The sequence below is a fragment of the Meles meles genome, chromosome 5 (assembly GCF_922984935.1).
Source record: "Meles meles chromosome 5, mMelMel3.1 paternal haplotype, whole genome shotgun sequence".
Taxonomy (NCBI): domain Eukaryota; kingdom Metazoa; phylum Chordata; class Mammalia; order Carnivora; family Mustelidae; genus Meles; species Meles meles.
The window spans coordinates 32,578,359-32,605,611 of NC_060070.1; the positions used below are offsets into that span (position 1 = coordinate 32,578,359).

The 27,253-nt window shown below is 43.2% G+C and overlaps 1 protein-coding gene across 3 annotated transcripts in view; it reads left to right on the forward strand.

Annotated features, from left to right (window-relative positions):
* Positions 1-26,491, forward strand: part of FAXC (failed axon connections homolog, metaxin like GST domain containing) — a 76,405-nt gene extending 49,914 nt beyond the window's left edge. For all 3 annotated transcript variants that reach the window (XM_046005451.1, XM_046005450.1, XM_046005449.1), the window contains 2 exons: positions 9,287-9,403; positions 17,947-26,491. In XM_046005451.1, the coding sequence (XP_045861407.1) occupies positions 9,287-9,403; positions 17,947-18,236 (407 nt within the window). In that variant the 3' untranslated portion in view covers positions 18,237-26,491. The remainder of the gene's footprint in view (positions 1-9,286; positions 9,404-17,946) is intronic.
* Positions 26,492-27,253: the final 762 nt, after the last annotated feature.

Consider the following 27,253-nt stretch of genomic DNA (forward strand, 5'->3'; position numbering starts at 1 on the left):
AACCTGTACTATCTTTGGGGAAAGTGCTAAAAAATCTTTTTTCCCCCAATTTTCCTCAAATTCGCAGTTAACTAAAGGTGAGAAAAGGACAACAAGAAATATGGGTGATGTCCTCATTGACGTCACTGGACTTCTCTGCTTATAAGCCATATCAGTGCTCAAGTATAAGGAATCCTATAGTTGAAATATACAATTACTCTTTATTTCTTAGACTAATAGAAAAATAAGTGCTTGAAAATTTTTTGACTCTTTTCTTTCATTTCTCTCTTGAACTTATATTTTCTAGCAAAGCCCTTTCTCTGCCACTTATAAGAAATTTACCTAAATGACAGAAGCAGAATTGACAGTGATCAGTGGAAAACAGGAACAAAAGTAGTGAGGGAGGGAACAGATGTGAGTCAGAGGTTCATTTCTACAGTGATTTCCAAAACCTTGAAGTAAACTTTCTACCCACAATTCCATAGTGATATATGTGCCCGTGGTCAGCTTTTGCTTAGAAGTATGTTACTGGAGATTTACTTTCCTAGGAATGGGTAGAGTAAATATGGCCATAAATTCTTTGTGTGATCCCAGAGGAAAGAACTGGGATCAGTGATGGAAGTTCTAGGGAGTCATATTTTGTTTCAGGGTAAGTAACTGTCTAATCATAGACTAGTCTGTCCTGCCCAAGAAGGGATAGAGATGTCTCTAGCAGGGTGAGGGCTGGGACATATGGGATGGGGACGTGGGAGAAGGGATTTCTACCCTGGGAGAGATATTGGACTGGTTCTGTCCATGGTCAGTACTCGTGTTCTGATTACTGGTGATGAGTAGAAGATCATTTCTAATGTTAAAATAACACTGCAAAGTACTTTCACATTATTCTATCCTGTAATACTTATAATAAATAGCTCCATTTTAAGAAAGGACAAAGATCACACATAATTAAGGCTATGATCACCTAATTGACAATTTCTACTGTGATAGATACCCAATGGACAGAAAAGTAAAACTGAGGGCTATTTGCCCTCAAAGAGCTGAAAAACTACTTGAGGAGATAGTGCACACACACAGGTCAAACTATGAGATAGCATGTGGGAATTACCTGTTGGTGCGCTAGATCCGTGGTTCTCAAAGGGTGTTCCCTGGGCCAATAGCATCAGCATTATCTGGGATCTGTTAGAAATACAGTTTTGTTTTGTTTTGTTTTAAAGTTGGCTCCATTGTGGAGCCTAGTGCAGGGCTTGAACTCACGATCCTGAGATCAGGACCTGAATTGAGATCAAGAAGAGTTGGATGCTTAACTGATTGAGCCATGCAGGTACCCTGTAGAAATGCATTCTTGAGTCGCACTCCATACCTGCTGAATCAGAAATTCCAGGTGGGGGGTGGCAGCGTCTTTCCGTGTTTTTAAAAAGGCCTCTGGGTGATTATGATGCATACTCGAGTTTAAGACTGCTGATCTAGTCCAGACCAGTACTTCTCAAACTCTGGCATGATAAGAATCACTTGGAACAGTGCTATTTTTCAAAAAAATTTTTTTTCAAGTTTTTATTTAAATTCTAGTTAGTTAACATAGATGGTAAAATTGCACCTGAAACTGCTGCCTGAAATATGGCCCAAGAGCTGCAGGCTCTCCAAGGTGGTTTCTACTGACCTGAAAGCTTGTTAAAGCCCAGGTTTTCCAGTCCCACTCCCAGACATTCTCGTTCAGTAGATGGGACCTGAGAGTTCGTGATGCTGAGGGGCTCAGACTGTTCTCTGAGCCGCCATGCTCTGAGCGGTCGTGCCTCTGGGGTTCAGCAGAGGAGTGCCCAGTGGGAGGGACTTGTGCGACAGGACCATGCTCGAGGTCTTCGCAGAGCGGAGGACGGACGACCTGAACTGAGTCTGATGGGAAGGTTTAGGTCAGCTAAGAGGATGTTATTTGATGCAGGGGTGAAGGGGAGGATGGGATGAGCACCCAGCATGCGTGGCTGAAGTAGAGCATTCACGCTAGTCAGACCTCGGCTCGTTCTGCCTGGGACTGGGGGGAGTTAACAGCTGTCAGCTCTCACGCATCCTCCCTGAGGAGAGGGAGCAGGAAACAGCCTAGGACCAGGAGCACTTTCTTAGTTGCGTTGTTACATGGTCCCGCCCTCGAAGTGGGACCTGTAAGACGCATTACTGCTCTCTTCTTTTCTCCTCTTCCTTGGTTCCCCTGCTCACCGAGCCTGGCTTGCTTCAACTCTACAGCTCGTTCTCTCAGTTTGGCCTGAATCTTTAGGCTTGGATTCTCTGACCATTCTTCTCAGACTCCATGTTGATTTAGTTCTCCCTGGGCAACTGTGTGCTCTGCTCTCGTATTCACCCTTCCCTGTCATGTCCCACCCATCCCCTCAGGCAGTCCTTGGTGAGGGGAAGGAAGCTGGCCAACAGTGCTCTGTCCTCTTCCATATACTCTCATCTTTGTTGTGTCCTGGTGTCTCCTGGTGGGCCCTGTGTTGCTGTTCATGACAGGAGAAATGGAAGATAGCGGAGAAGGGGAAGATATCAAGATATCAAGCCGGCTAAGGCTTGGAGGTCAGGATAAGCAACCTTGGATTAATGGGGTCACTTAAGATTTTGACCAGAATCTTATAAAATCCAATCACAGCTCAAGTCTGAGGTACAAAGAGCAAATATCCTTTAGGGCTCCAGAACGTTTTTGTTATTCTTGACTTCGCACTCCCCACTCACTTTGTGGTCATCCTTGGGGGCCCCAATGGTTACTGCATCTGTATCATGGCTTTTGCCATGGAGAAGAACTGCCCAGACCACCCAAGAGAGGTAGGATCAGATTCTAGAAATACGGAGGACTAGCTAGTATCCCCCACCCTCAGTGCGGCCAACTCTTATTGCCCCTGCCGTGGGCTCGTCTGCATGGCCCCTCTCTCCTGACTGTTTGGTCACTGTCCTTGCATGTCCTCACTGGTCTCTGCTCCCTAATGGCCACTTGAAGATCCAGGTGTGGAGTCCTGTGAAATCATCCTGGGCACCTGAAGGCACCTGAAGTCACCTTGCCTTCATTGGCTGGATGTACTCCACACTCTCCTGTGATGTGGGCTTGCCCTCAGTCAGGAGGGCTCTGCACCCTCATGGAGGTTTTCTAGGCACTTGGAGACTGGCCTCTGGTGGAGAATCCCTCAGGGAGCCTGATATCCCTCACCTCCTAGGGTTTCTGGTATTTTCAACCTTCATTTCTGCTCACCAGTGTTCTGGTCCTCACTCCCAACCTGGAGGCTGGCAAGGAGTCACAGGTACTCAGGTTTCTCTCAGCTGTTTCTGTCCCTTCCTATAGAAGCCAGCAGGGATAGTTTACTTACTGAAAAGGAAGCTTGAGTTGCCTTGTCCCCAAAGCCTGTGCCCTTCAGAAATGCCCTTAGTGTTTTGTTTTTGCTACGTCTGGCTGCAAGATCTGGAACCACTTGGTGAAAGCTGGGAGTGTTGCAGTCTTGAGAGACCTTAGCTCGGCCTCTTTGTCTCTAAGCAGAGTCAAATCTAAATTCAATTTCCCTCTTAAAATTACTTCCTGCCAGTGTCCAAAAGGCCAAAGCTAGAACAATTTGAGCGATAAAATATATAATGAAAGTACTGGATTATAAGCCAGAGAATAAAATAAGTATTGATGAATACATACTTACATAAATAAATAATTGAATACATCAGCAAATGAGGGATGCAGGGAATAGTAGAGTTTTAATCAATAAATGTAGAAGAGTGAGAAAAATAGAAAATCCTGACGAGGCAAACATAATAATAATTGTTTCAGAAAACATCCACCAGTGGATGCTGAAATCAGCGGCCCAGACTTTGCAGGGAAACATGGTATTCATACAGTTTCAAAAGATTTCACCCAGGATTATTAGTTGCAAAGGAAAAGTAGTACCGTTACAGTGAAGAAACCCACAGGTACCACCTTCACCACATACTCAAGGTTAACATCACCGTGATAAGACACATGGACATTATGGTCCCTCTGATAGGCCCTAAGGAGGTATATTAGTCAGGTTTCTTCAGAGAAACAGACCAGTAGGATGTATGTAAATAAATATATATATATATATTTGGGATATATATATATTTAGTATAAAAATTTGTAAGGAGGTTATATAAGCTGACCTGTCTTCAGGGTGACTCCATGCTGGAGACCCAGGAGAGTTGAGGGTGTGTTTCCAATCCAAAGGCCTGCAGGCTCAGCACCCAGGAAGAGCCCATGTTTCCATATGAGTCTAAAGGCAGGAAAAACCCTATGTTCCCTTTTGAAGACAGAAGGAATTATCCCTTAGGAGAATTCTTAGGAATTCTTCCTGGGGAGAGTCAGCACCCCCCCCCCCCCTTTTTAGAGGCCTTCAACTGATTGGATGAGGCCCACACACACCAAAGAGGGTAATCTGCGATTTTCAGTCTGCCACTTAAATGTTAACCTCATCCAAAACATCCTCACAAAAACACCCAGAATTATGTTTGGTCAAATAAGCACTCCGTGACCCAGTTACATGGACACATAAAAGTAGCCATCACAGAAGGTGACATTAGGACTTCCATGGGATTCTTGGCAAAAATATGTGACCTGGGGGCGCCTGGGTGGCTCAGTGGATTAAGCCGCTGCCTTCGGCTCAGGTCATGATCTCAGGGTCCTGAGATCGAGCCCCGCATCGGGCTCTCTGCTCCGCGGGGAGCCTGTTTCCTCCTCTCTCTCTGCCTGCCTCTCTGCCTACTTGTGATTTCTCTCTCTATCAAATAAATAAATAATTAAAAAAAATCTTTAAAAAAAAAAAAAGAAAAAAAAATATGTGACCTGATCTAATCGTGAAAAACCATAGGCAAACTCAAATTGATGAATATTGTACAAAATAACTGACCAGTATTCTTTATGTCTCAGGGTTATGCAAGACGAGGAGAGACTGGGGCATTTGCAGATTGGAGGAGAGAGTAAGGATACATGACACCTACAAGCAGTGTGGGATCCTAGATTGGCTCTTGCAACACAAAAGGGTATTAGCTGAAAAACGAATAAAATGTGAATGGAGTCTATGGTGCAGTTAATAGTGTGTTAATGTTAATTTCTTAGTTTTGATACTTGGACCATGGTAGTCTAAGATGTTGATATTGGCCGAAGCTGGTTGAGGGGTACACAGGAGCTCTGTTGTTTTTGCAGCTTTTGTGTAAGTCTAAAATCCTTTCAAGATAAAGTTTTTAAAAATCTTCCTGCCATTTGGTACTTGAGCACTTTTCAGTAACAGTACATTTTTACAGTCACAGTAAATTTTTTAAATTTAATAAATTTAAAAACTATTTTGATATTTTAAAAATTTATTACTGTTTTGTGTGTGATTTTGATTCTACCATTCCACATTTTCCACAAATGCTAAATTCTATCAGTTTTTTGGGAAGCACCTTTAAAAAGCCCTAGACTTCTTTTCTTTCTTTTTTCCTGTATTCCATACTTCCTCCTCTCTAAAGCAGTGTTTTTGGTAAATGATTACAGCTCAATCCTCCAGGGGGTGTTAACCTCTGAGATTATGACCTGCGGGGCCCATTACACAGAGCAAGGAGCCTGCGGCTAGAGGTCTGAAAACCTGGGAGCCAGCCTTCTTAGTCCAGTTCTGTTACTAACTAAATCCATGACTTTTCGGTGTTAGTGTTCTGATGTCAAACGGGAAATTCAGGTTAGATACTGTATGCATAGTTGATGTATGTATTCAAATGATTACTTTTTTTTTTTTTAAGATTTTATTCATTTAATTGTCAGAGAGGGGGGAGAGAGAGAGCACAAGCAGGGAGAAGGGCAGAGGGAGAAGCAGACTCCCCTTTTTTTTTTTTTTTAACATTTTATTTATTTATCTGACAGAGAGCGAGAGATCACAAGTAGGCAGAGAGAGAGAGAAGCAGGCTCCCTGCCAAGCAGAGATCCCGATGTGGGGCTCAATCCCAGGACCCTGAGATCATGACCTGAGCCAAAGACAGAGGCTTAAGGGAGCCCAATGCAGAACTCATCCCAGGACCCTGGGATCACGACCTGAACTGAAGACAAATGCTTAATCCAATGAGCTACCCAGGCGTCTCCAAATGATTACATTTTTTAATTAATACTTTTTCTTTTTATCAAGGTCCCAGGTGCTCTATTTTTAGGTTTCCAAGTTTTTGTTTTGTCCTGTTTTATTCATATTTTTTTTTCCTCTTGCCTCCAAAGTCTTTGGTTTCTACAACAGCTCTCAATTTACACACTTCATTCTGGCATTTCCCTTAGACAATCCGTCTTTCTTTCTCTCTTTTTTAAATCAAATTAAGGAGATCAACATTTTCTTTTTTTTTTCTTCTTTTGAGCAGGAAGCCCCTGCAGCTGTCCTCTGTCTTGTTTTTCTTCTCTCTGAACAGTGTGTGGTCCTTTCCACAGCTGTGCCTCCAACTGTCTCATGGCTTCTGCGTTGTGGGCTTCAGAACATTTGGGCCTTGACTGGGCTGAGTCCTGGCACCATCCTATAGGGATCACTGGTGGGCACGCCCCTCCTGCCCATGCAGAGTGGCATGAGAGCTCAGGATCAAGGTCCCTTGGCCAACCTGCATCACTAATACCAGCACTAAGGCCAAGGCATGGAGCCAGCACGGTGCATTAAGGAATAACTCATACTTTTTTTTTTTTAATTTAGGATTTTATTTTTTTAGAGAGAAAGAGTAGAGAGTGGTGGGGAGGAGCAGACAGGGAGGGAGACAAGGGAGAGGAAAAAAATTTTTTTTTAAAGATTTTATTTATTAGAGAGAGTGAGCATGTGTGCAGGTGCACGAGTCGGGGGAGGGGCTGAGGGAGAGGGAGAAGCAGACTCCCTGACGAGCAGGGGGCCTGACTCGGGGCTCAATCCAAGGACCTTTGGATTGTGACCTGAGCCAAAGGCAGATGCTTAATGGACTGAGCCACCAGGTGCCCCAGAGAGAGAATCTTGAACAGATTCTGCTCACAGAGCCCAAGGTGGGGCTCAGTCTCATGACCTTGAGACTATGACCTCACCTGAAACCAAGAGGCGGACACAACTGACTGAGCCACCCAGGTGCCCCAAGAAAATAACTGACACTCTTGAGAACAGATGATTTACCCAGGTTTGCTTTGTTATTTTTGTCAAGGGATGGACCATTTTCTTCTCCTCACCGGAATAGACAGTTTGGTTAGGTTCGGGATATTGTGGGGTATTCCTTGGTCCCTGTGGAATCCAGAGTAGAAGTGATCTTTTTAAAGATAGTCTCCAGCTCCATTTGTTTTTTTTTTGTTGTTGTTTGCAACTTATTTTTAAAATTGAGATATAATTGACATAAAACATTATGTAAGTTTAAGGGGTACAAATGTTGATCTGATACATTTCCGTATGTTTGTATCGTGCTGTGTTGGTCTGTTAACTCTCATTCCCAACTCCAGCCATTTATCCTTCTAGCTCATTTATATGCAGGCATCAGATACTTAATTTTATCAGCATGCCCCTCAACAACAGTGAAATGGGTACAGCATTTAGAACCATGCCTGGTATGTAGTAAACATTGCATTAGCGTTTGTTTAATTAAAAATAAGAAATTATTCTCACTTTCAAAGAACTTACCATTTAGTTGGAAAGATAAAATGCACAAACAAACAAGCAAAAACCAACCAGCACGTAGCACAGTATAAAGACTCAAGAGAGTGGGCGAGAAGAGGCAAGATCTCTCTGCTGTTCGCTCTCCTCGAGTCATCTCACTTATTTGCCTAAACAACCAGCAGTTCCTCCCATTTTATGGCTCAAGAAATTAAGCTTAGTAGGTATAAAAGGCCTTACAGGTTTATGTGTAACAGCAGCATTTGAACACAGGGCTATCTGAACTGAAGACTCCCGTTAGCACCGGATAAAATAGAGGAAGTTTCGGAAGGAGGCTCGTGCTGGACCTTGAAGCATGGATAGAATTTACCAGATGGAGAGCAGTGGGGAGCGCATACAGGCTGTGGAGGACAGGGAAAGGGGCGGGCACAGCTTGGGCAAAGATGTGTCCTTAGGAAGCATGAAGTGTGCCGGGGAATGGGCAGCGTTGCCCAGGTTGGCTAGAGTGAGGGAGGAGCGACAGAGAAAGCTGGAACCTGGGTCAGAGACAGAGCCTGATGAGCCTTGAATTCTGAGTTTGGACTTTCTTTCATAATCCATTTCATAGCCCATTGACGGTTATGGGCTATGACCCATAACCCATATGGGTGAAGGGGAGTAACGTGGTGAAAAGAGGACTTTATGCGATTTAAGTCAGGTGGGGTATGGAATGGGCTGGAGAAACAGAGGGGCTGCGCTCATGAAAGCTAATGCTTGAGGTACTGACATATGGTGCTAAGTGCTCCTCGTGCATGATGCCATTCATCCTGACAATAGCCCTAGAAAATGAGCGTTAATATCATCCCCATTTTCCATTTGCCATTTAGGCAAACTGAGGCTCTTGAGAGGCTCAGTACCGAGCAGGCTCCCACAGTGAATCACAGTGCTGCCAGGATATGAATGAGGTGGATCCAGTTCCGCCTGTGTTGCCTCTATTTGCTACAGCACCTGTCAGTGGCTTGGCAGACGACCTGGGACCGTTGTAACAGGTTGGAGGAGATGGTCCAGGTGATGAAGACTGAGCTAGTTCAGCAGTGATGGAAAAGGAGAGATGGGAGCAGTGGTGTGACGCATCGTTGTATGTGAGCCTGATCTCAGGGCTGGGTCTGTAATTCCAGAATTTCTCTTTCTGTAGTCCTGCCTGTGGGAGCTGGTGCTCCGTGCTGAGAACATTGCCAAGACCATGGTACGGCATGGAAAACCTTGCCGTGCAGCCCAGGCTTCTTGAGTTCTTCTGAGGACATGTATTAATTTAATAAAATAAGTGCTGATGTTGGTGTGCTGGGTGTGGGTTACCTTTGAGATGGGTTACGCATATTTCCAGGCGTTCTCAAGCATCTCAAGTTTTAATTCCTAGAGTCGGAGACAAGGAGGTGCCTCCAGATGTCTGTGGGTGATCAGATCTCCCTTTCCCCATGAACCTTCCTCCCTTATGTGCTTTTCTTGATATGTTCCCAGTTACTTCCCTGTTTTGCTACTCTATGGGTTTGTCCATCACAGAATTAATTTGTTTCATTTTTGCTTCTATTTTTTTTTTTTTTTTAAGAAAAAGGGGATACATACATTTGACTCTGCAAAGCTTTTGACAAGAGTTAAATAAACCTAGAATTCCAGTGTGCTGAATGCCACGGTGACTACGTGGGGCGGTGCAGGCTAACTCAGTGACCTCTCTGCTCTGTCTGCTGCAGGTGACAAGAAGTACATCATGGGGCCCAAGCTTTCTACTCTGGACGCCACTGTCTTTGGACACTTGGCACAGGCAATGTGGACCTTACCTGGGACAAGACCTGAGCGGCTGATCAAAGGCAAGCCCTGCAAACCTCTTCAGGCTTTAGGAATTGCTGTGGGGTGAAGGGTATGGGTAACACAATGGAGAATTCTAGGTCTATGCCTGTGAACTTGACCGTGCTTTTTGGAGACGCCAGGATCTGGTGTCCAGGGCTGGGGTCAGTTTATTTTATTTTTTATTATTATTGTTATTTTAAAAGATTTTATTTATTGACAGAGAGAGAGAGCGAGAGAGGGAATACAAGCAGGGGGAGTGGGAGAGGGAGAAGCAGGCTTCCTGCTGAGCAGGGAACCTGATACGGGGCTTGATCCCAGGACCCTGGGATCATGACCCGAGCTGAAGGCAGACACTTAGTGACTGAGCCACCCAGGTGCCCTGGGTCAATTTATTATGCTCAGGATGTGTAGGGGTTGAGGAAGACCAGACTTCTCATCTGCCATCTTGCCTAGACCATGTTCTCAACAAAGTTGACGCAAATTGTACTGTGTATTACACCAGCTCCTTACATAGTGGACTTTATACTTGCTGATAACAGGGCTGGGATTCCACCTAGTGCCCTTATTTTGTTGGTCTTCCTTAATTTCCGTGGGACATTGGTGCTGAGCCTCACCACTTTCCATTCTACGTAATGGCGGGCTTGGGCCGATGGACTCACTGCCCACCTCGTTGCTGTTTTTGAGTCTGAACTGGTGTTACATATTTCACATGTAGGTATAGGTACATATGTTTCTACATTTGAGTTCAAACATTCTTTTCTCCTATTCCGGTGGGTATCTGTAGATCATACATTGAGAGTAGTAGAGCTAGGAAGTTCAAGATTGTGAAAAGTAGGGGAAATGTCCGCAAATGTTTTTTAATGTTTTTAGCGTGATACTATATAAAATGTTGTTATTTTTAGTAGTAGTAGTTGTTGTATATTTTGGCCAAAGAAACCCAATCTTGTATCTTTGTTACAGTTACGTTATGGACTGGGGGGCGGGGGGTAGAAGTGGGGATGAATGGGGCCAGACCTAGGGGATGAATGAATATATGTATGGGGGTGGGGAGGCTAAGCCAAGAGTTGAGTTCATGTTGGTGAGGGGCCAAGGACAGTAAGCTCAACGTGGGTTGGTGTCAAGGGACCAGATCTTGGTGTATGTGTATGTCGGGGGGCAGACTGAACAGGTGGGATGCACATGAAAGCTGGACCTCTGGGAGAGGCTTCCCCTGTGTTGGTGAATGGGAACTGTTTGGAGTCCTCTCCAATTTTTTTTTTTTTTTTAAAGATTTTACCTATTTGAGAGAGAGAGAGAGTGAGAGAGCAGGAGCAGGGGTGGGGAGGAATGGCAGAGGGAGAGGGAGAAGCAGACTCCCCGCTGAGCAGGGAACCCGATGCGGGGCTCCATCCCAGGACTCTGGGATCATGACCTGAGCTGAAGGCAGACACTTAACCAAATAAGCCACCCAGGTGCCCTGAGTCATCTCCAATTTGAAGAAGTATCTAAGCAGCTGATATAGGGATCAAAGTTCAATATTTGGGTTTGAGAAGGGGAGTGACAGAGTTGACTAAATGTCTCGAGTCCTTCCAGGAAGTAAAAGTGAAAAGGGACAAGTCATAAATAATTTAACAAAAGATGTTTCATTCCTGCAAGAATTAAGCATTAAGAATTAAGCCATTCTTAAAATATACTTAGTATGTGTTTGTGTATTACAGATGTAGATAAATGAAATATTTTCTTGCTGGAGAAAATTTAGAAAAGATAGAAAAATTAATTTACGCCCCAGCTGAGAAGGCCGGGGGTGTAGATGAGATCACCAGTGAATAGTGTATACAATGTTTTTAGTGTTGCTGGATAGATGGTCAGAACCAAGCAAGGCAGAATCATACAAGAAACGGAGGGAGGTGAACACTCACGTATGGTGGCCACAGGTGGGTATATAGCAAGGTTGGGGAAGGCTGTAGCTCTGTGTGTGCGCATGTGTGTGTGTGATTCATGTGCATGCCCAGAAGCTCAGACCAGGTAAAGGACAGGAGAAGTCATTCTCCAGATCCTCCCATTGGTGAGGATGAGTCTTCTGATATATTACCGGACTTGGTTGGAATAGAGCAGGCATAGACTGAAGGTCTTCCAGAACTTCGGTTGGGTAAGGCTAGGGATAGTATGGAGTGATATTTAATTTCCTGTGTGATCACAGAGATGTTCCTTGTCTTGCAATGTGTTGGAAGTTACCTAAATCAAATATGTTACCTTATTGGTGATGTTTGTAGCATTTAAAATAGTTTCTCTTCATTTTAATCATCTAAGATACATCGGTTCCCTTTAGTTCATGTTGTATATCTACACTCTTTTCCTGTTACTTCCTATTCCCTGCCACAACTCTTACTCACCAACAAGTAAACACACTGCCACATCTACTCACATACTTCTATACACACATACCCATACACACTCAGTTGTACACATACACTCACATTTGTACCCAAGCCCACGCGCATGAACACACCCAGCTGACGTCATCTGTTATTAGTCAGAAGCATTTGGGTATTATCCATTATGAGCAGAACTATCAAATTCTATAGAATCCCTTCTTGCAGGAATGAAACCTCTTTTGTTAAATTATTTATGACTTGTCCCTTTTCACTTTTACTTCCTGGAAGGACTCGAGACATTTAGTGTCCTTTTTAAAGAAATGGGTCGGCCTTTTTGGAGGATCAATTTTGAGTTTCACCCAAGATCCACACACGTGGGAGAATCTGACACCATCGTGTGCGAGGGACTTTGGCACGTAGCTGTGTGTACTTTGGTTCTTAAACAAGTTAGAAGCTTCCAGCTCTCCCTGGGAACTGGGGTAGCACGAGTGGTTAAAGTCCACAGAGGGTCTCTAAACCCCATTTTGGTCATTGGTTGCATGGCCTTCCAAACCTTCTGATGGCAGCTGCTAATAGACAGGCAAACCACTACTTTGGTTTCTACTTCTTTCTTCACCTTTGTGCTTTCTATGGTAGAGACTTGCCCAAGAAGTAACAAGAGGAAGGGGAAGCAGGAACAGCTAAGCACCTGTATGCTTTCGAATTGGCGCAAATCTAGGAGCGTCGATGCTCGGATCAGGCAGTTTTCTGCCTTAGCTTTGGAACATCCAAAGCGCTGTTGGCCTTGCCACATGTGTGAGTGTGGGTGTGTGTGTGCATAATATTCGCTTGTGGTCCTAGATATTCGTTACAGTATCTAGCCACATAGTGTAGCAGAACCATTGAAATTATTGAGAAATTTTCCTTAATTTAAGCGAGTAAGATGACAGACTTTGAATATTAAGCCGTTCTTAAAATATACTTAGTATGTGTTTGTGTATTATAGATGTAGATACATGATATATTTCCTTGCTGGAGAAAATTTAGAGAAGGTAGAAAAATTAAAAAATAGAACTTGTGCCCCCTGTCACCCACAGAGAACTACTGCTAATATTATGGTTGGTGTCCTCATCTTTCATCAAGTGCATGTATGTGTATATTTTTTAAAAAATTGGGATCTTGGTGTTGATACAGTTATAAACCTGTAGTTTTACTTAACTATGTATCATGGCCATTTCCCTTGTCATTAAATATGCCTTAAAGCAATGTATGTAGTAGTTGGATAATATCCTATGCCCTGGTTACATTGTAATCGATGTGATTAATCTTCTCTTTCTGGACTTGTTTTTGTTTCACATAATTTTTTTTAACTAATATTCTCTAGTGAAGATTGTATAAAAATATATTCTTGCTTATCTCTGGTTATTTCCTTAAGCCAAATTTCTAGTTGAGGAATTTCTATCCCCAAAGGTCTAAGCTCTTGGTCTGCATAGCTAAATTGCTTTCTATTTTTTTAAAAAGATTTTATTTATTTATTTGACAGAAAGAGAGAGAAAACACAAGTAAGGGGAGCAGCAGGAAGAGGGAGAGGGAGAAGCAGGCTCACCGACCTGGGAGCCCAGTGTAGGGCTGGATCCCAGGACCCCGGGATCATGAGCCAAGCCAAAGGATGGTGCTTAACCGTGAAGCCACCCAGGTGACCCTCCCCTTTAGCTTCAAGGAGATGAGGGGAAGGTGATGTCTTCACACCATTCAAATTTATTTCAAACTTTCCTGAAGAGGATATGCTCTGTGCCCTCCCCGCCCTGTGACAGAATGCCAAAGAGAGCAAGCAGGGGCTCTCCATGGGGTCAGCACCTCACACACGTCTGCAGTAGGGAGGGTCCTGAGGAAATGGCTATAATGAGTGTGTGGGAGTGCGGGCCCCACATTTTCCAAATACTTGCTGGTTAATGCCCAAAGGCTGGACAGGTGCTGCTGGGACAAGCTGGCCTTCTCCCCCCCGCCAACCCCACACTCTCATTCCTGCTGTGCACAATTGGCAGCTGGGAGAAATAGAGTCCTGGGTTCTGGGGCTGGTTGACAATGTTTTCAGTGTCAAATTGTACAAAATATATTTTTTAAGATTTTATTTATTTATTTGGCAGAGATCACAAGTAGGCAGAGAGAGAGGAGGAAGCAGGCTCCCCATTGAGCAGAGAGCCCAATGTGGGGCTTGATCCCAGGACCCTGAGATCATGACCTGAGCCCAAGGCAGAGGCTTTAACCCACTGAGCCACCCAGGTGCCCCAAAATGTTTTTGAACATTAGAGAAATTGCAGTGATGCCAAAAAAAAAAAAAAAAAAAAAAAATAGTCACTTTTTTTCAAAGAGCATTGGGGAATATTTCCATTTGGAGGACCTCTAAGAGAAAAGCTCTTCATTCTTTTTGGGAGTGACCTCTGGGTCGAGGACCATTTAGCTTTCTGATAAATGGCCTCTCAAGCCACCCGAGCATATCACCAGTCACTCATTAGTACTGTACTAATGTACTTTATTGGAACTTTAGATTTAAAAATACAATGATTGTCAAAATAAGTTGGGTTATATAGGAATATTTTAAAAGATTTATGACTTCCCCTTATCCATGTCTAATATCATCCCATGGAATAACCAATATTAAGAATTTGGAATGAATCTTTCTCTGCTTTTCTTTTTCATGTGCAGGTTTACATACATGTATATAATAGTTGGGTTTTTTTTTTTTACTATTTTTAAACAATGGAATTGTATTCTACACATTACTTTTATAACTTGCTCTTTTCATTTAATAGAATGTCATGTCTTTTTAACAACTACAAAATATATAGAATTGATGCACCATAGTTTATTCTATCAATCCCTATTGATGGACATTCCGGTCATTTTCATCTTTTTTTCTTCCTTTATTTTTTATTGACACAATGCTGTTGACATGCATATACATATATCTTTACATACTGGAGCTTTTACCTTAGTAGAATAGGGAAATAAAGTGGAGTTCTGGGCCAACAGATAGGTACAGTTAAAATTTCAACAGACGATATTGGCTTACTTTCCAAAAAAAGGTTATAGCAATTATAATTCCACCAGACATGTAGTTACAATGTCTCAACCTCCATGTTGGAGGTTATCAGACTTTAATTTTTACCAGTTTTATGTGTGACATTGTTATCTGATTATTGAATACACTTTGAAAAAAACGCAGTTTTTCTGTTATTTCACAAGGTTCACACCTTCAGTATAGGCACTTAGGTTAACACAGGCATCTCTCTCTCTCTTTCACACACACACACACACACACACACACACTTTCTACTGCCAACCTTTTTCTTTTCTTTTGTCTGGTAGCATGGTGAGTGGGTCAGCTGCCGGAGAGTCTAGGGACAGAAGGGATTGGCGATGTCAGACGGGGGTAGAACTCAGCCATAACATTTCATTCTTCATCCCACTGTTTTTATCAGTGGTGGGATTTGAGGATGGGTATGTGGGTTCCCAGTTTTTTCTTATCAAAAGCAATCCCTTTCTGGACTCCATGATGGAATGATCACTTCTTGACAACTCATCATCTTTGAAGGGCAGGACCTGTCCCCTCATAATTCTTGAGACCCCAGAAAGAATTACAGAAAAATCTTCTGGGACAGGGAGTGTGAAACTATTAATTCCCAAGCCAGGCTGGAAGAGAGAGAGAGAGAAAATAGGTTCGTGGTGAAGGGCACGGAGTCTGGAGACTGGGTGTTGGAATCCTGGCTCTGCCGTTTTCTAGCTATGTGACCTTAGGCAAGTTAATTAACCTCTTTGTTGCTTCCATGTTCCCATGACAGATGGGGATAATAATAGTTTCTGCTTCATAGGACTATTGCAAGGACTAATTCAGCAGATGAATAAAGCCTTTCGAACAGTGCCTGGTACACAGTAGGAACTATATGCATGTTTGCTGTTATTATTTTGTTAACTTTTATTATTGCACGCTGAAGGGGAATTCGTGTCACACAGGACAAAGGCAGGGCAGCGCTCCTGGAAGAAAAGTGAAGTAACAGGCTGTAGAAAAAACAGCCACAGCAGAAGCGCCTAGAACCATATATGGTGTAGATCCTGTGAATAGATTCTGACTTTCTAGCTGCTTGCTAAACAGCTCGGAGCAAATGGTCTTGATTGAGGCAAACACAGCTATCTCCAGACCCCACTGTGAAGTGACCATAGTCCATCTTTGATCACTTCCTCCCACTCCAAGCCCTGCCCCCCCCATCCCCTGGCCAAACCTTGCTGGGGCCCCCGCAGCTTTGTCCAAGTCTTGGTTACCTGGGACTGGCAGCAGTGCCCAGGGAGGTGTTTCCTGACTGCTACCCTGAGGGAGAATCTAAGTGGAGGGTTTGTCTGCATCTTTTTAGGAAGCACTGATGGCGGCTCCTTGGCTACTGGCTCCCGGGCGTGTACGTAAAATCCTTGAGTAGGGGGCAGTCAGAACGGACTCTTAGTATGGGGGGAACTGTTATGAGCTGAGGCAACTGAAAATAGTGCCCTGGAAGCGATATCTGCCCACCAGTTTATAGGGTTCATGGAGTGGGGGACTCGCTTCTTCATGTTTTATAGGGAGCGTGCTTATTAAAGCAGAGCTGCCATCAAGTTTTGAAAAATTTCCGTTGGAAAATGTGTATAATAATGTTACGCAAAGTAACAGGAAGTGGTAATAATGACAAATAAATAGAAAAGATGCTGAAATAAATTCCACCAAAACGTTCATTGTGATGACCTCGGAGTGATGAGATTATAGGAGCCTTATGTTTTCTCCCTTATCTATTTATCTATTTTCTCCCTTATCTATTTCTCCCTTATCTCATTCTGGAAAGTGAGAACCCTGTATACAAAAATGGTATTTATACATTTTTTATACAGGGTTCTCACTTTCCAGAATGAGAATGTATTATCTTCTTTGATAGAAAATAGAGTAAAGACTATAATCAATAGACCCATTAATACAGAAACAACTTATATGGCCATAACGGGGGTATGGTAAAAACAAAATAAACAATGGTACAGCTGAATAATGAGCTACTGTGCGTCGTCAGGTAATAGTGTGAAATTGAAAGCTTTTTACTACAGGTTGTTAAGGAGTAAAAGTAGCATAAGAAACAGAATATATAGTAAATGTTTAAATAGCAAGTATAAATATATGTAAGCATATATAAGTCTATACATTTCTGAAAGAACATAAACAAAAATGTTATTACAGTAGTGATTATTGGTGATTCTTTTATTTTTGGTGTATCCATTATTTTCTAATTTTAGCAGTGAAACATTGGATTACCTGTATAATTAGATGTTTATATAACTTTTAAAAAACAAACATCCGAAGAATATTCTTAGGGCTAGGAAATCCAGGAAGGGATAGTGACAAATTATGCTTTTGTAAGCAATGCTGCCATCTAGTGGATCAAAGGCAAAAACTCACCCTCGCCATTTTTCATCGGGAATTAGGAAATGAATGTCAGATTCTGTGTGTTTCAGACGAATGCCTGGACAATTTTAGTGACTTAACAAAAGTGTTACTTTGATTCACATGAAAAGAAGTAGCCCAGTGACTGAGTGGGAACTTAATTATGGGTGTAGCTGTTCCATTTTATTGAAAAAATATTTAAAAACCTGTTTTACTAAATGTGCCTGTGGGTACACTCATCCATAGAGAATTCTGAGTTATCCATTTTATTTAGGATTATTTACATCTTAACATAACTTTTTCCAACTATGTGGCATAGTACCCAGTCCTTAATAACACTACAAATATTTGTGGAATGAATGATTATTTCTGGCTGACTTAATCCACCTAACAGTTGGTGTATTTTCATGGGCTATATTTTAATTTAAATATGAACCAGTCAAAGCACCAATTCCCTTGATAACCAAACGTAAAATAATAAAATGCTTGACACAGCCAAATGATGGTAGTTTAGCTGCCACTTTGGATAAACTACCCACCATAGGATTCTCTCCTTAATCTCACTCAGCCCACTCACGAATTTGACTTTTCCTGCTTACCTTTCTTCTTACATGCATGAAAACCTAAATATTTGATGGTCCCTCTGTGGAAAAACATTGTGAACGTCTCCCCCACCATATTCTTCCCAATCAATTCCCCAGGCCCAGTGGCTAACTGGTAGACTTCTGCCTTTGAGAATTAACCCTGACTTTCCTTACCCCCTTCCCCCCAACAGGTGAACTGATCAACCTTGCCATGTACTGTGAGAGGATAAGGAGGAAATTCTGGCCCGAGTGGCACCATGATGATGACAACACCATCTATGAGTCTGAGGAGAGCAGCGAAGGCAGCAAAACCCACACGCCCCTGCTGGATTTCAGCTTTTACTCAAGGACAGAGACCTTTGAAGATGAGGGAGCAGAGAACAGTTTTTCCAGAACCCCAGATACAGATTTCACTGGACACTCGCTCTTTGATTCCGATGTGGACATGGATGACTACACAGACCACGAACAGTGCAAGTGATGTTCAGCCTCACTGACCGTCTTCTGCCCGAGCTGCCACTCCCTGGTGGGTCCAGTTTCCCAGGTGGAAGTCCAGCTCAGCTGGGAGGAGATCTTTGTGCTTGGCACACTTCTCACAAGCTAACTGGACTATAGCAGCCTTATTTCTTTTTGTACAAACAAAACACAGAACCATTAAGATGGCTCCATTTAAAACAGGCAAAAAAAAAAAAAAAAGTCAGCATGGTTCCTGAAATCCATTTTTGTTTTCATTAGAAAACTGACATCCTGTGGCAGAGCAGGGGCAAGAACAGGTCGTCTGTGGGTCCCGATTGTGTAGATCCTCTTCAGCCAGGGGGCTTCGCTGTGAGATGGACTCTTGAGTGCCCTTCATTCATTCATGTGAGTTCCAGTAACTCGAGAAGTCATCAGGAGACATGTAGGAGACAAGGGTTCTATGGCGGCTGCTTGTATTTTATGTGTGTATATTGTATGTTGAGATAATTCAAATAAAATCCCTAGATATTCAGTGAACACCTACTACGTGCAAAGCACTGTGCTAGGTGCTAATCAGTTTAAGTTTTCTTCTCAGTCCTGCCAGTGACTAGCTGTGTGATTTCGGGCAAGTCCCTTAATTCTCGTGTGCCTCATTTCCCCCACCTGTAAGGTGGGGATAACACTACTCTCCACCTACCTACCTCACAGGGGTGTTGTGAGGATTCATGTGGTAACATTCGGCGCTTTAAACCTCTTGGAAGAGCTGCAACGTAAACACCTTCTATTCTCTATTGTGCTTCCGATGTGTGGAGATTCAAGGGCAAAGGAATTCCACGTCCGGCCAGCAGCGGCCACAGTCACTTGCCAGAGCCGAGCAGACGAGACACGCACAGAGGCACAGCTAGGACTCGGTCCTCGTTCTTCCCTGTGATCTTGCTTGAATCGAACTCTTTTGCAGAGAGAACCTTGAACATGCTCTCACAGCTCATCAACAGCTGCAAACAGTCTTCAGTTCTGTGTGTCTGCAGAAGTCTTTCTTTCGTTGCCTGAACGCACACTGGAATGTTGTCCTTTGTCGACTCCCGAGCGTTAAGTTGCCCGTGCTTGGTTTATCTGAAGGGAGTAAAGCTCAGGAATATGCTGGGTTTCACAGAAGTGAAGGGGAAAGCATTTGACTGATTTTTCAAAGCAGACGCTTGCCAGCTTGTGATGTGTTTTTGAAAACAGACCTTGCGAGATGTGCTGAAAAGAAGTGTGAAGAGGATCGCGGCGCTGGCATCAAAGCACTTTGCGCAGTGTACACTCTATGCAGTTTTCCTAATGCAACTTCTCCGGTGTTCTCAGCCATTGCCCTGTGAGAGGAAGGCAATGGCTTCCTCTCGCAGGGCAAACGTTAATGTTTCTTAAGGATTTCCCATAGCCTCCCTGTGCTCCCTCTCCTTCCCCGTAGAGCACATGGACCGTTGGGATTACTGTATTTACTAAGGCCCTCTGTCTCTGAAGACACCATTTTTGGTGACTTACAACATTTTCCAGTGAAATATGGGGTGAAGATGCTGGGGTGATGGCCGTGGATTTGGGCTGGGAGAGTCAGTGTTCAGATTCACACCTGCAACCAGAACTGCTTTGCTTCTGATCACAGCGGGCTCACTGGGCGATGGTTATGCATTGTGGGGCTCAAGAGACACTGCTTTAAAGACAGCAACATGTGCTGGGAAGTTCATGTTCTTTGCTTGACAAAGACTCTTTGAATATGGCTTTTGCAAAAAAAAAAAAAAAATCCTAAAATGCTGTGGATTCCACTGAGAGGTAAAGGGGGAGAGTTGCTGAGGCTGTTTACCATTGAAGCAACCATGCAGGAGATGCCCTGAGTTGGCCATTCTTACTGCACAGGAAACCCGGTTGTTAGTATCTTATTAAAACCATTCATCTTGGAGAGGACTGTTTGGTGCCTAATGAAAATGTGGTGCAGAAGACATGAATGGAGGAGCGTGTTTCATCTCCAGTGTCACTTGGGAGGACTGTCCGCTTCTGTCTCTAACAAGTGTGTTCCAAGGTCAGCTGGTGGTAGTTCCGTGTGACTAGGGAAACTTTGGGCTTGAAAATGCGTATGCGACAAAGAGATGGACTGTAGACCTATCCGCACAAAGACCAAGTTGCCCTGTCCCCACTCTTAGCTGGAGAGAGTTGTGTTTGGAATTTTGCCTACGATTTATTCTTACTATATAGCACCAGGCGTGTTGTATCTTTACTTCAAGAATGATTAAGTTATGACTGTGTGAGTCGCATTTTTTTTTTTTTTTTAATCGTGCATTGCTTGGAGAGCAAGTACATGGAGAGACAATGTTCATTGTCATTCTATCCGGGTGCCTCTCAGGGGCTTGAATGGACGTTACCACTTGCAGTCTTGGGTACTAGTCTGACGGCTCATGACTGGGTAGCCAAACATTTAGTAGGTGTAACTCGATTTAGAACCCTGGAATAATATCCCCAGGTTTTAACTTTCCGGTGTGGGTTGTGGAAACAAAATGACCAAGACAGACTCGGTGTGGTTTGAATGACCTGGGTAGGCTTTATTGGGAGGGCTTTAATTTTATCTTTTTAATTTAAATTTTATCTTTCATTCCTAAGCTCTCCAGATCTGAAGTGTTCTCCAATATGGTGAACAGGTGCTACTTACAAGAAAAAAATAACAAGAAATTCGGGGACATTTTGGTTATCTGGATTACTTGTTCAAGTTGTGTTTCTTTTTTTTAATGGAAAGTAACATAAGGAAAGTGTGATCTTCAATGGTAACAGATGTTCTAGGTTGGGCAGAAGACCCGCTAGCCACCTGTTCTTTTTTTACCCCAATAAATTCCTCCCCTCTCTCCCTCTCCCTTTGCCCCTCATCCCCACTCATCAGGATTGAGGAGCAGCAACAGTATGATTTAATCTGCATATGTCAGAGTAGACATAGATATACATAACTTTATGCAAAGGTAAACCATATCTTCAGAGTTTACTATTTTGTTGTTGTAACATAACAAATTGTGAACAGTGATTCTCCTGAGGCCATGGGCTACCCAGGTGACTGAGCATAGACTTAGAGCAACTTGGACTTGAATCACGACTACACTACACGTCTGGCGCTCCAGTGAACCCTGCCTGTGTGTACTGTGGTATTAGGTATTAGGATAGGATTCCTGAAGTAGCGTCCAAGGAAAGGAAGAGCTAGGGATTTTAGCTTCATGGGTCTTGTCTAGATGATTTGAGAGAAAGTGTAGAATCAAGCAGTGTACGGCTGGGCCATGGGTTGGTTGTAGGAAGCCCCTTACAAGAGAGCCTTTGAGGTTGTCATTGGCCCCGCGTCACACATGCATTCATTTGCAGGGCAGGACCCGAACCGAAGTCTTTCGCCTGGCCTTAGATGGTTCTTGCCATGACACCATTTTGACTTGGTTTCCTTTGAAAACCCACGTCCCCTGAGATATTGCTCCGTGCCCATGGAACCAGCACGTCCCCGGTCTCTCTCGAAGAGTGCTTAGAGTCTTCTGCTCTTGTCCTCCATGTCCATTCAGTCTGGTCCAGGCCAACCCAGGAGATCTCTCATTAGGGTTTACTCTGCAAGGTACTGCTAGGCTGTGCGAATGATAGCAAGTCGCCAAGACTCCTTATTCTTTGTTATTTATCCTTTAAGAATGCATGCTCACATGCTCACTCACTGTGTGATCACTGAGCACCTACCCTGGGTCTGGCCCTGGGATCCACCCTGGCTATGGAGTGGGGAACAGAACAGACATGGCACCCTAATGTTAGGTCATCCTCTTTTCCTTAGACTTCTGTGGTAGCCTCTTTTAAATGCTTGGTCACCTCCCTGATCCATTCTACCCATGGCCACTAATTTTTTTAAAAAGCTCTGGCCCGAGGGCGTGTCATATTGCCTCAGGGTGAGGGCCGCTCCCTGGGGCCTGGTATCCTCACCTCTTCCCTCTTCTCCTTTCCTGGGGTGTCTCCCAGGGCTCCTCCATGTGAGCCATCCAGTGAATCCAGGTTGGTTTGCTTGCCATTGCCTAGACATACCTCATTTCCCCCCTCTGCCCCTGTTTATGCTAGCCTCTCTCCTGAAACGCCTACCCTGCCTGTCCGCTGGCCCAACTCATGCCCACCTCTTAAGGCCCAGCTTCCTCAGTTCTGCAAGAAGACTTCCCAGCTCATTATAATCTCCCCTTCCTCTAGAAACAGAGCAGTCATCATCTCCTTCCCTGATGGCTGCATGGGAAATGTACACCCAAAAGCAGGCCACGTGCTAAAAAGCAGTGGTTTTAAATTGACCTCAGAGACGCCACTAAGAATCCTATGAAAGCCCTCTGCCTTATTACCAGAAAATACATATATGAAAATATACAAAATTTTATGCAGAAGTTCAGATTTAGAGACCTGAAATCATCCATGGACTCCTTAGGCGCTCATGGACCCCAGTTGAAGAAACCTTCTGTATAAAGAGTGTTTAAAAGTTCCCATTATTACTGTTCATTCTTTTCTTGCCTTTGACCTATTCAGAGAGGAGAAAAATTGGTATGGGACATGCATGCAAGAGAGAATCTCTTACTATCCATGCTGAGTGTGTTGAGTGACAGGGAAGGAAGGAAGAAGAGGTGTCTCACATTAATTGAGAAAATAGCTTTGTTTGGACAGATTTGGCATTCTGAAACTGACAAGGTTTTATTGTTATTGTTTTTGTCAGTTAACCTTAAACCATCCAGAAAGTTGGTTTATCTGAATTAATTCAGGGCCCTGTGAGCTTCATCTCAGCTCTCGAACCCACCACTTCTGCATGGGTAGGCTGACCAGCAGGGGGCGTCAGGTAGGAGAGAAGAGGCTGGATTGTTCCTTATAGGAAAAGGTCTGCACAATCACATTTTCCTGTATTCATCCATCCATCCATCCATCCATTCATAGGATAATTGTTGAGTGTATTTTCAATAAAAGGATGGTGCCTTTGTTGATAGGTAACTACTCAGGTTCTTCTGTGTCGCTGTCGCCGTCTTTTTCTTTTTTTACAGGGTGAAGTGATTTTTATTGCTCCTATCATCCAAGATTTGTTGCTCCTCTGTATGGGCAGGGCTGTGTAAGTTGAACAAGAACCGATGAAAGTACATTTGATGACAAATACTTCCAAGTCTGAATGCTGAACTCCGGCAACCCATCCTTAATAAGTTCAGCCATCCATTATGTATGATTGCGGGGTGCTTGATCTTTATTTGGTTGCTTCCAGTGGTCTGGATGAAGCTTGGCAAAGTTTGAGAGGATCCCCTTGGTGGGTGGGGCGGGAGGTCCCGCTTGCCTGGAGCGCTCTCGCCAGCGCGGGGAGAAAATGCAAACACATCATGAATGTTTTCTTCATTTGAATTCCTTAGCAGAATCTTGGGTTTTTAGTCCCTGACTTTACAGAATATCTGAAAGATATTTAAAGTTCCTTAACCTTTAGGATAAGATTACTGGAATGAGTAACGTATCAGCCTTGGTCTTAAGCAACGGTTACAGAGGAAACTGAAAAATCGCTGAAAGGAAAGTGACTCAGCTCTCTTGGAGTTGACAATGTGACCCCCTCAAGCATTCTGGCTCTTGCTAAGGCAGGGGACTTGTCCCCAGAACAAGGCTTTCTGAAACTTCTGTTGCTGGCTAGATTATGACGAGGAGGGATGCTCAAATTTCAAGAAGATTATCGCTCCAAATGGTAAAACTTGTAGATAGTTGGAGGGGCCCATTGCAATAATGAACTAACTTATGAATGTGGTCTAGCCAGCACCAACACTCGTGATCATTTTAGTGGGAGAAACAAGTTACCTAGAATAAGAGATTGGTAGAGACTTTAGTGTTCTTACGTAATTAAATAATGTCAGCAATGAACTTGATGGCCTTCTTGGATTTTTAAAAATAGTTGTTGTCCCTGACTGCAGCTTTAAATATTTTGAAGCAATCCACTAACAGCAGAGCAATATATATTTATGATAATGGCTAATTTTATAAAAAGTAGTATTGCTTTTTATTTATGACTAATTCCCCTCTCCCCGGCCCCTACCCCTGCAAGCACATTTTTTTTTTTAACTTTGTAGTTGAAATAGAGCAACTAACTCATTTATCAATGATAGTTAAACCTTTTCCTTTCTTTAGTATTTTTAAAGAATTACCTATGGCTTTAAAAACAATAGGGTTCAGCTCCTGAATTGCCATGTTAATTAGCTGTGGCTAAACAGATAGCAGAGAGAATGCGATTGTTCAGTGGAGGGCTAGGAAAGAGAAGTGCTTTGGATATTTACCGTCTCCCTCCTCTTAGAACAGAAGAGCAATGTGGACTCTTCCCTCTAACAGTTGTTCAGAACTGGAAGCGTTGTGCCCTATTTGCTTCTCTCTCGATAAGAGATCCCATTTGGCTTATTCGAACACAACCCACGTCCAAATGATTGTATTTTTACTTTAAGCCAATCGTATCTGAATTCTCGTGCAGCAATAAGATTAAAAACAGTGCTCAAATTTTTGAGGAATCTCTGCTTCCGCCGGGGCGACATGTTTTGTTCCTCCTGTCAAAACGATTACCTCAAGTAATCCGTCTCACGGGATCATGCTTCTGGTAAGCATGTGTTTTCCCCAGAGCGTGCATCCCGCGGGAGTGTCCGACGACTCACACGGCGGTGATGGTGGTCATGGTCGGGAAGGTAAGGGTCCGAATTCTGCACTTGGTGGTATTAGGATTTCGCGGAGTGGGAGGAGAGGAGGAAAGGGCGACAGATGCGACGGCTTCAGGCAACCATGTGGCTTGGCTGTGTTAGAATGTGTCAGGAGCCTCAAAAGTTGTCTCAGTGGTGGCGTTAGTGCCGCAATACAAAATCCAGTCTCATAAATCAAAAACACAAGCAATTTGTAGGGAAGGATTGTTTGTGGGTATACAAAAGACCACAAAAGACTGGTGCAGGGAGCACTGAAGTAGCATTGATCTTTGCATTGATCTTTGTCTTAAATTTATATGCTCAAGCTCCGGGATTGTCCCACCTGAAGCCAAGCCTGGGAAGTCGGGGGGCAGCTGAGAGCAGAGCACTGGCCCCCACCCCATTCCTTTGACTCTGGAACTTCCTTCTAGTTTCTCAAAAGGGTTTGTGGCATATGGTTTCCATTTTATAAATAAAAAATGTACACAGTAATGTATATTTGTTTTATAGATGTATTTTAGAGGGAGACACCCCAAATCATCCGCATTGAGGTAGCGGTCTTGAAACCTTTGTGCTCATTCACCCCACAGTAAAACTTTCTGAGCTTGCCCTTTGGTATATTTATTTGTAAACACACACACACTGCTCACACTGCTGTACTGATACATACATTAAAAACCATGGAAAACATAGAACGTTTCAAAGACGAACCTGTACCCAATAGAGTTTAGGGAGCAGGGCAAGGTGTATTTAAGGCTAGCGCCTAGAAGGCTGCAATTGATTAAGGAATGTGTGTGTAACATTTGTGGCAAAGCGTATGTAAAATAGGCATGATCGTAGGTCAAGGAATGGATGTATGTGTGTATTTATTTTTACCGAAAATGGGCATTTTTGGTTGGGGGAGAGAATAGCAAAGAGATGTCCCCCTTACATGAGCTATTTTTAATTCTGGTTTTGGGACCACTTGATCTAGAATGTTTCAAAAATTTCTGGAAGATTTCACAGTCCATGGATTTAAGCAAAATAAGAAAAGAAAGGAGGGGAAGAAAAACAAATTATGCAAATGAGGGATGTATTGCTTGAGAATTTCGGTACCCATCTGAGAAGCATGTTCCGATAATTCCTGGTAATCATCGTCTCACTGACTATATATCTCTCTTCCATTTGTTTATAACTCCACGTCTCCAAATGTGTAGAAGATGCACGGATTTATTTCCAGATATCTGAGGTAGGAAGGACTGAGGTTGGTCTCATTCAAACCCACATTTCAGCTGCTTGGGGGCTGATGGGTGGACGCGGCCTAGAAGCATTTAACCTGCACCATCTGTTTTGCAAACACAGAAATGGCATCTTGCTGAACAAGGACCTCAGTGTGGAGGTGGCGTTCCAGTGTTTCTGGACCTATGAGTTACGTTAGCACAGTTATTGTTAGTAGTTTATAAAGCCATATTTAAACTTGTACACTTGATTGTAAGATAGATTTGAATTGTGCACTATGTTGATTACTGTATATAAATGTGGAAATTCTGTACATTTTGTCTCAATGCTGTATGTATTTGATGTGTAAATGAGAACTCGTGGTTATGAAATAGCTTGCTGTGAATGTCTTTATTCTCATTTGCTTCTCTTTTGCAAATTTGAACGTTTAAACTTTACACTCATGAGGAAAATCTGAAACTTTTGCAGCCAACACTGTTAAGTGGTGGCCTTTTAGATGCTTGGGAAGATCTTTTCCTTGTAAGGCTCTTGTATGGTTAAAACAGAGGTAATGAATTTTTTAGGCATATAACTTTTGGATCAGAATTTCAAACAAATGTTTTTTAAGTCAAAAAACAGGTCTTTGAATGTGCTCTCCTACCCTCTCCTGTCTTTAGTTCTTTGTGGGGAGTGATGTCCACTAGTAGAGAGAAGAAAAGGAGAACGTGGGAAAAGGACACATATTAAGACCTTTACCCTGGCAGTAGGCCTGGAGAGATCAATTTTACCTTCTATTAATAGTGTCTAAATGAGTGTTTGTACCACTTTGATGAAGTCGTTATGATTCCCATTTTGTAGATGAGGAAGGAGATTGGGGAGGTAGACTGGGGTAAAGTGGCTAAGTTGTGCTCAAGTCATAGATTGGCAGTGAGGTTTTTAGAAATACAAATATTACTAAGTGCTCCACCCAGACGTGCCTGGTAATGAACCGCGAAAGACAGCTGGGCCTCAGGGCATGTCAGGATTGAGTGAGACATTTAGGATGTTTGGAATCCTACGTAGAAATTTCACCAACTATTATTCTTATCTTAGCATTTAGAGCAAATTGTAATACAGTAACATCCAAATCCCAAACGTCCCAAACCATGGGAGTATC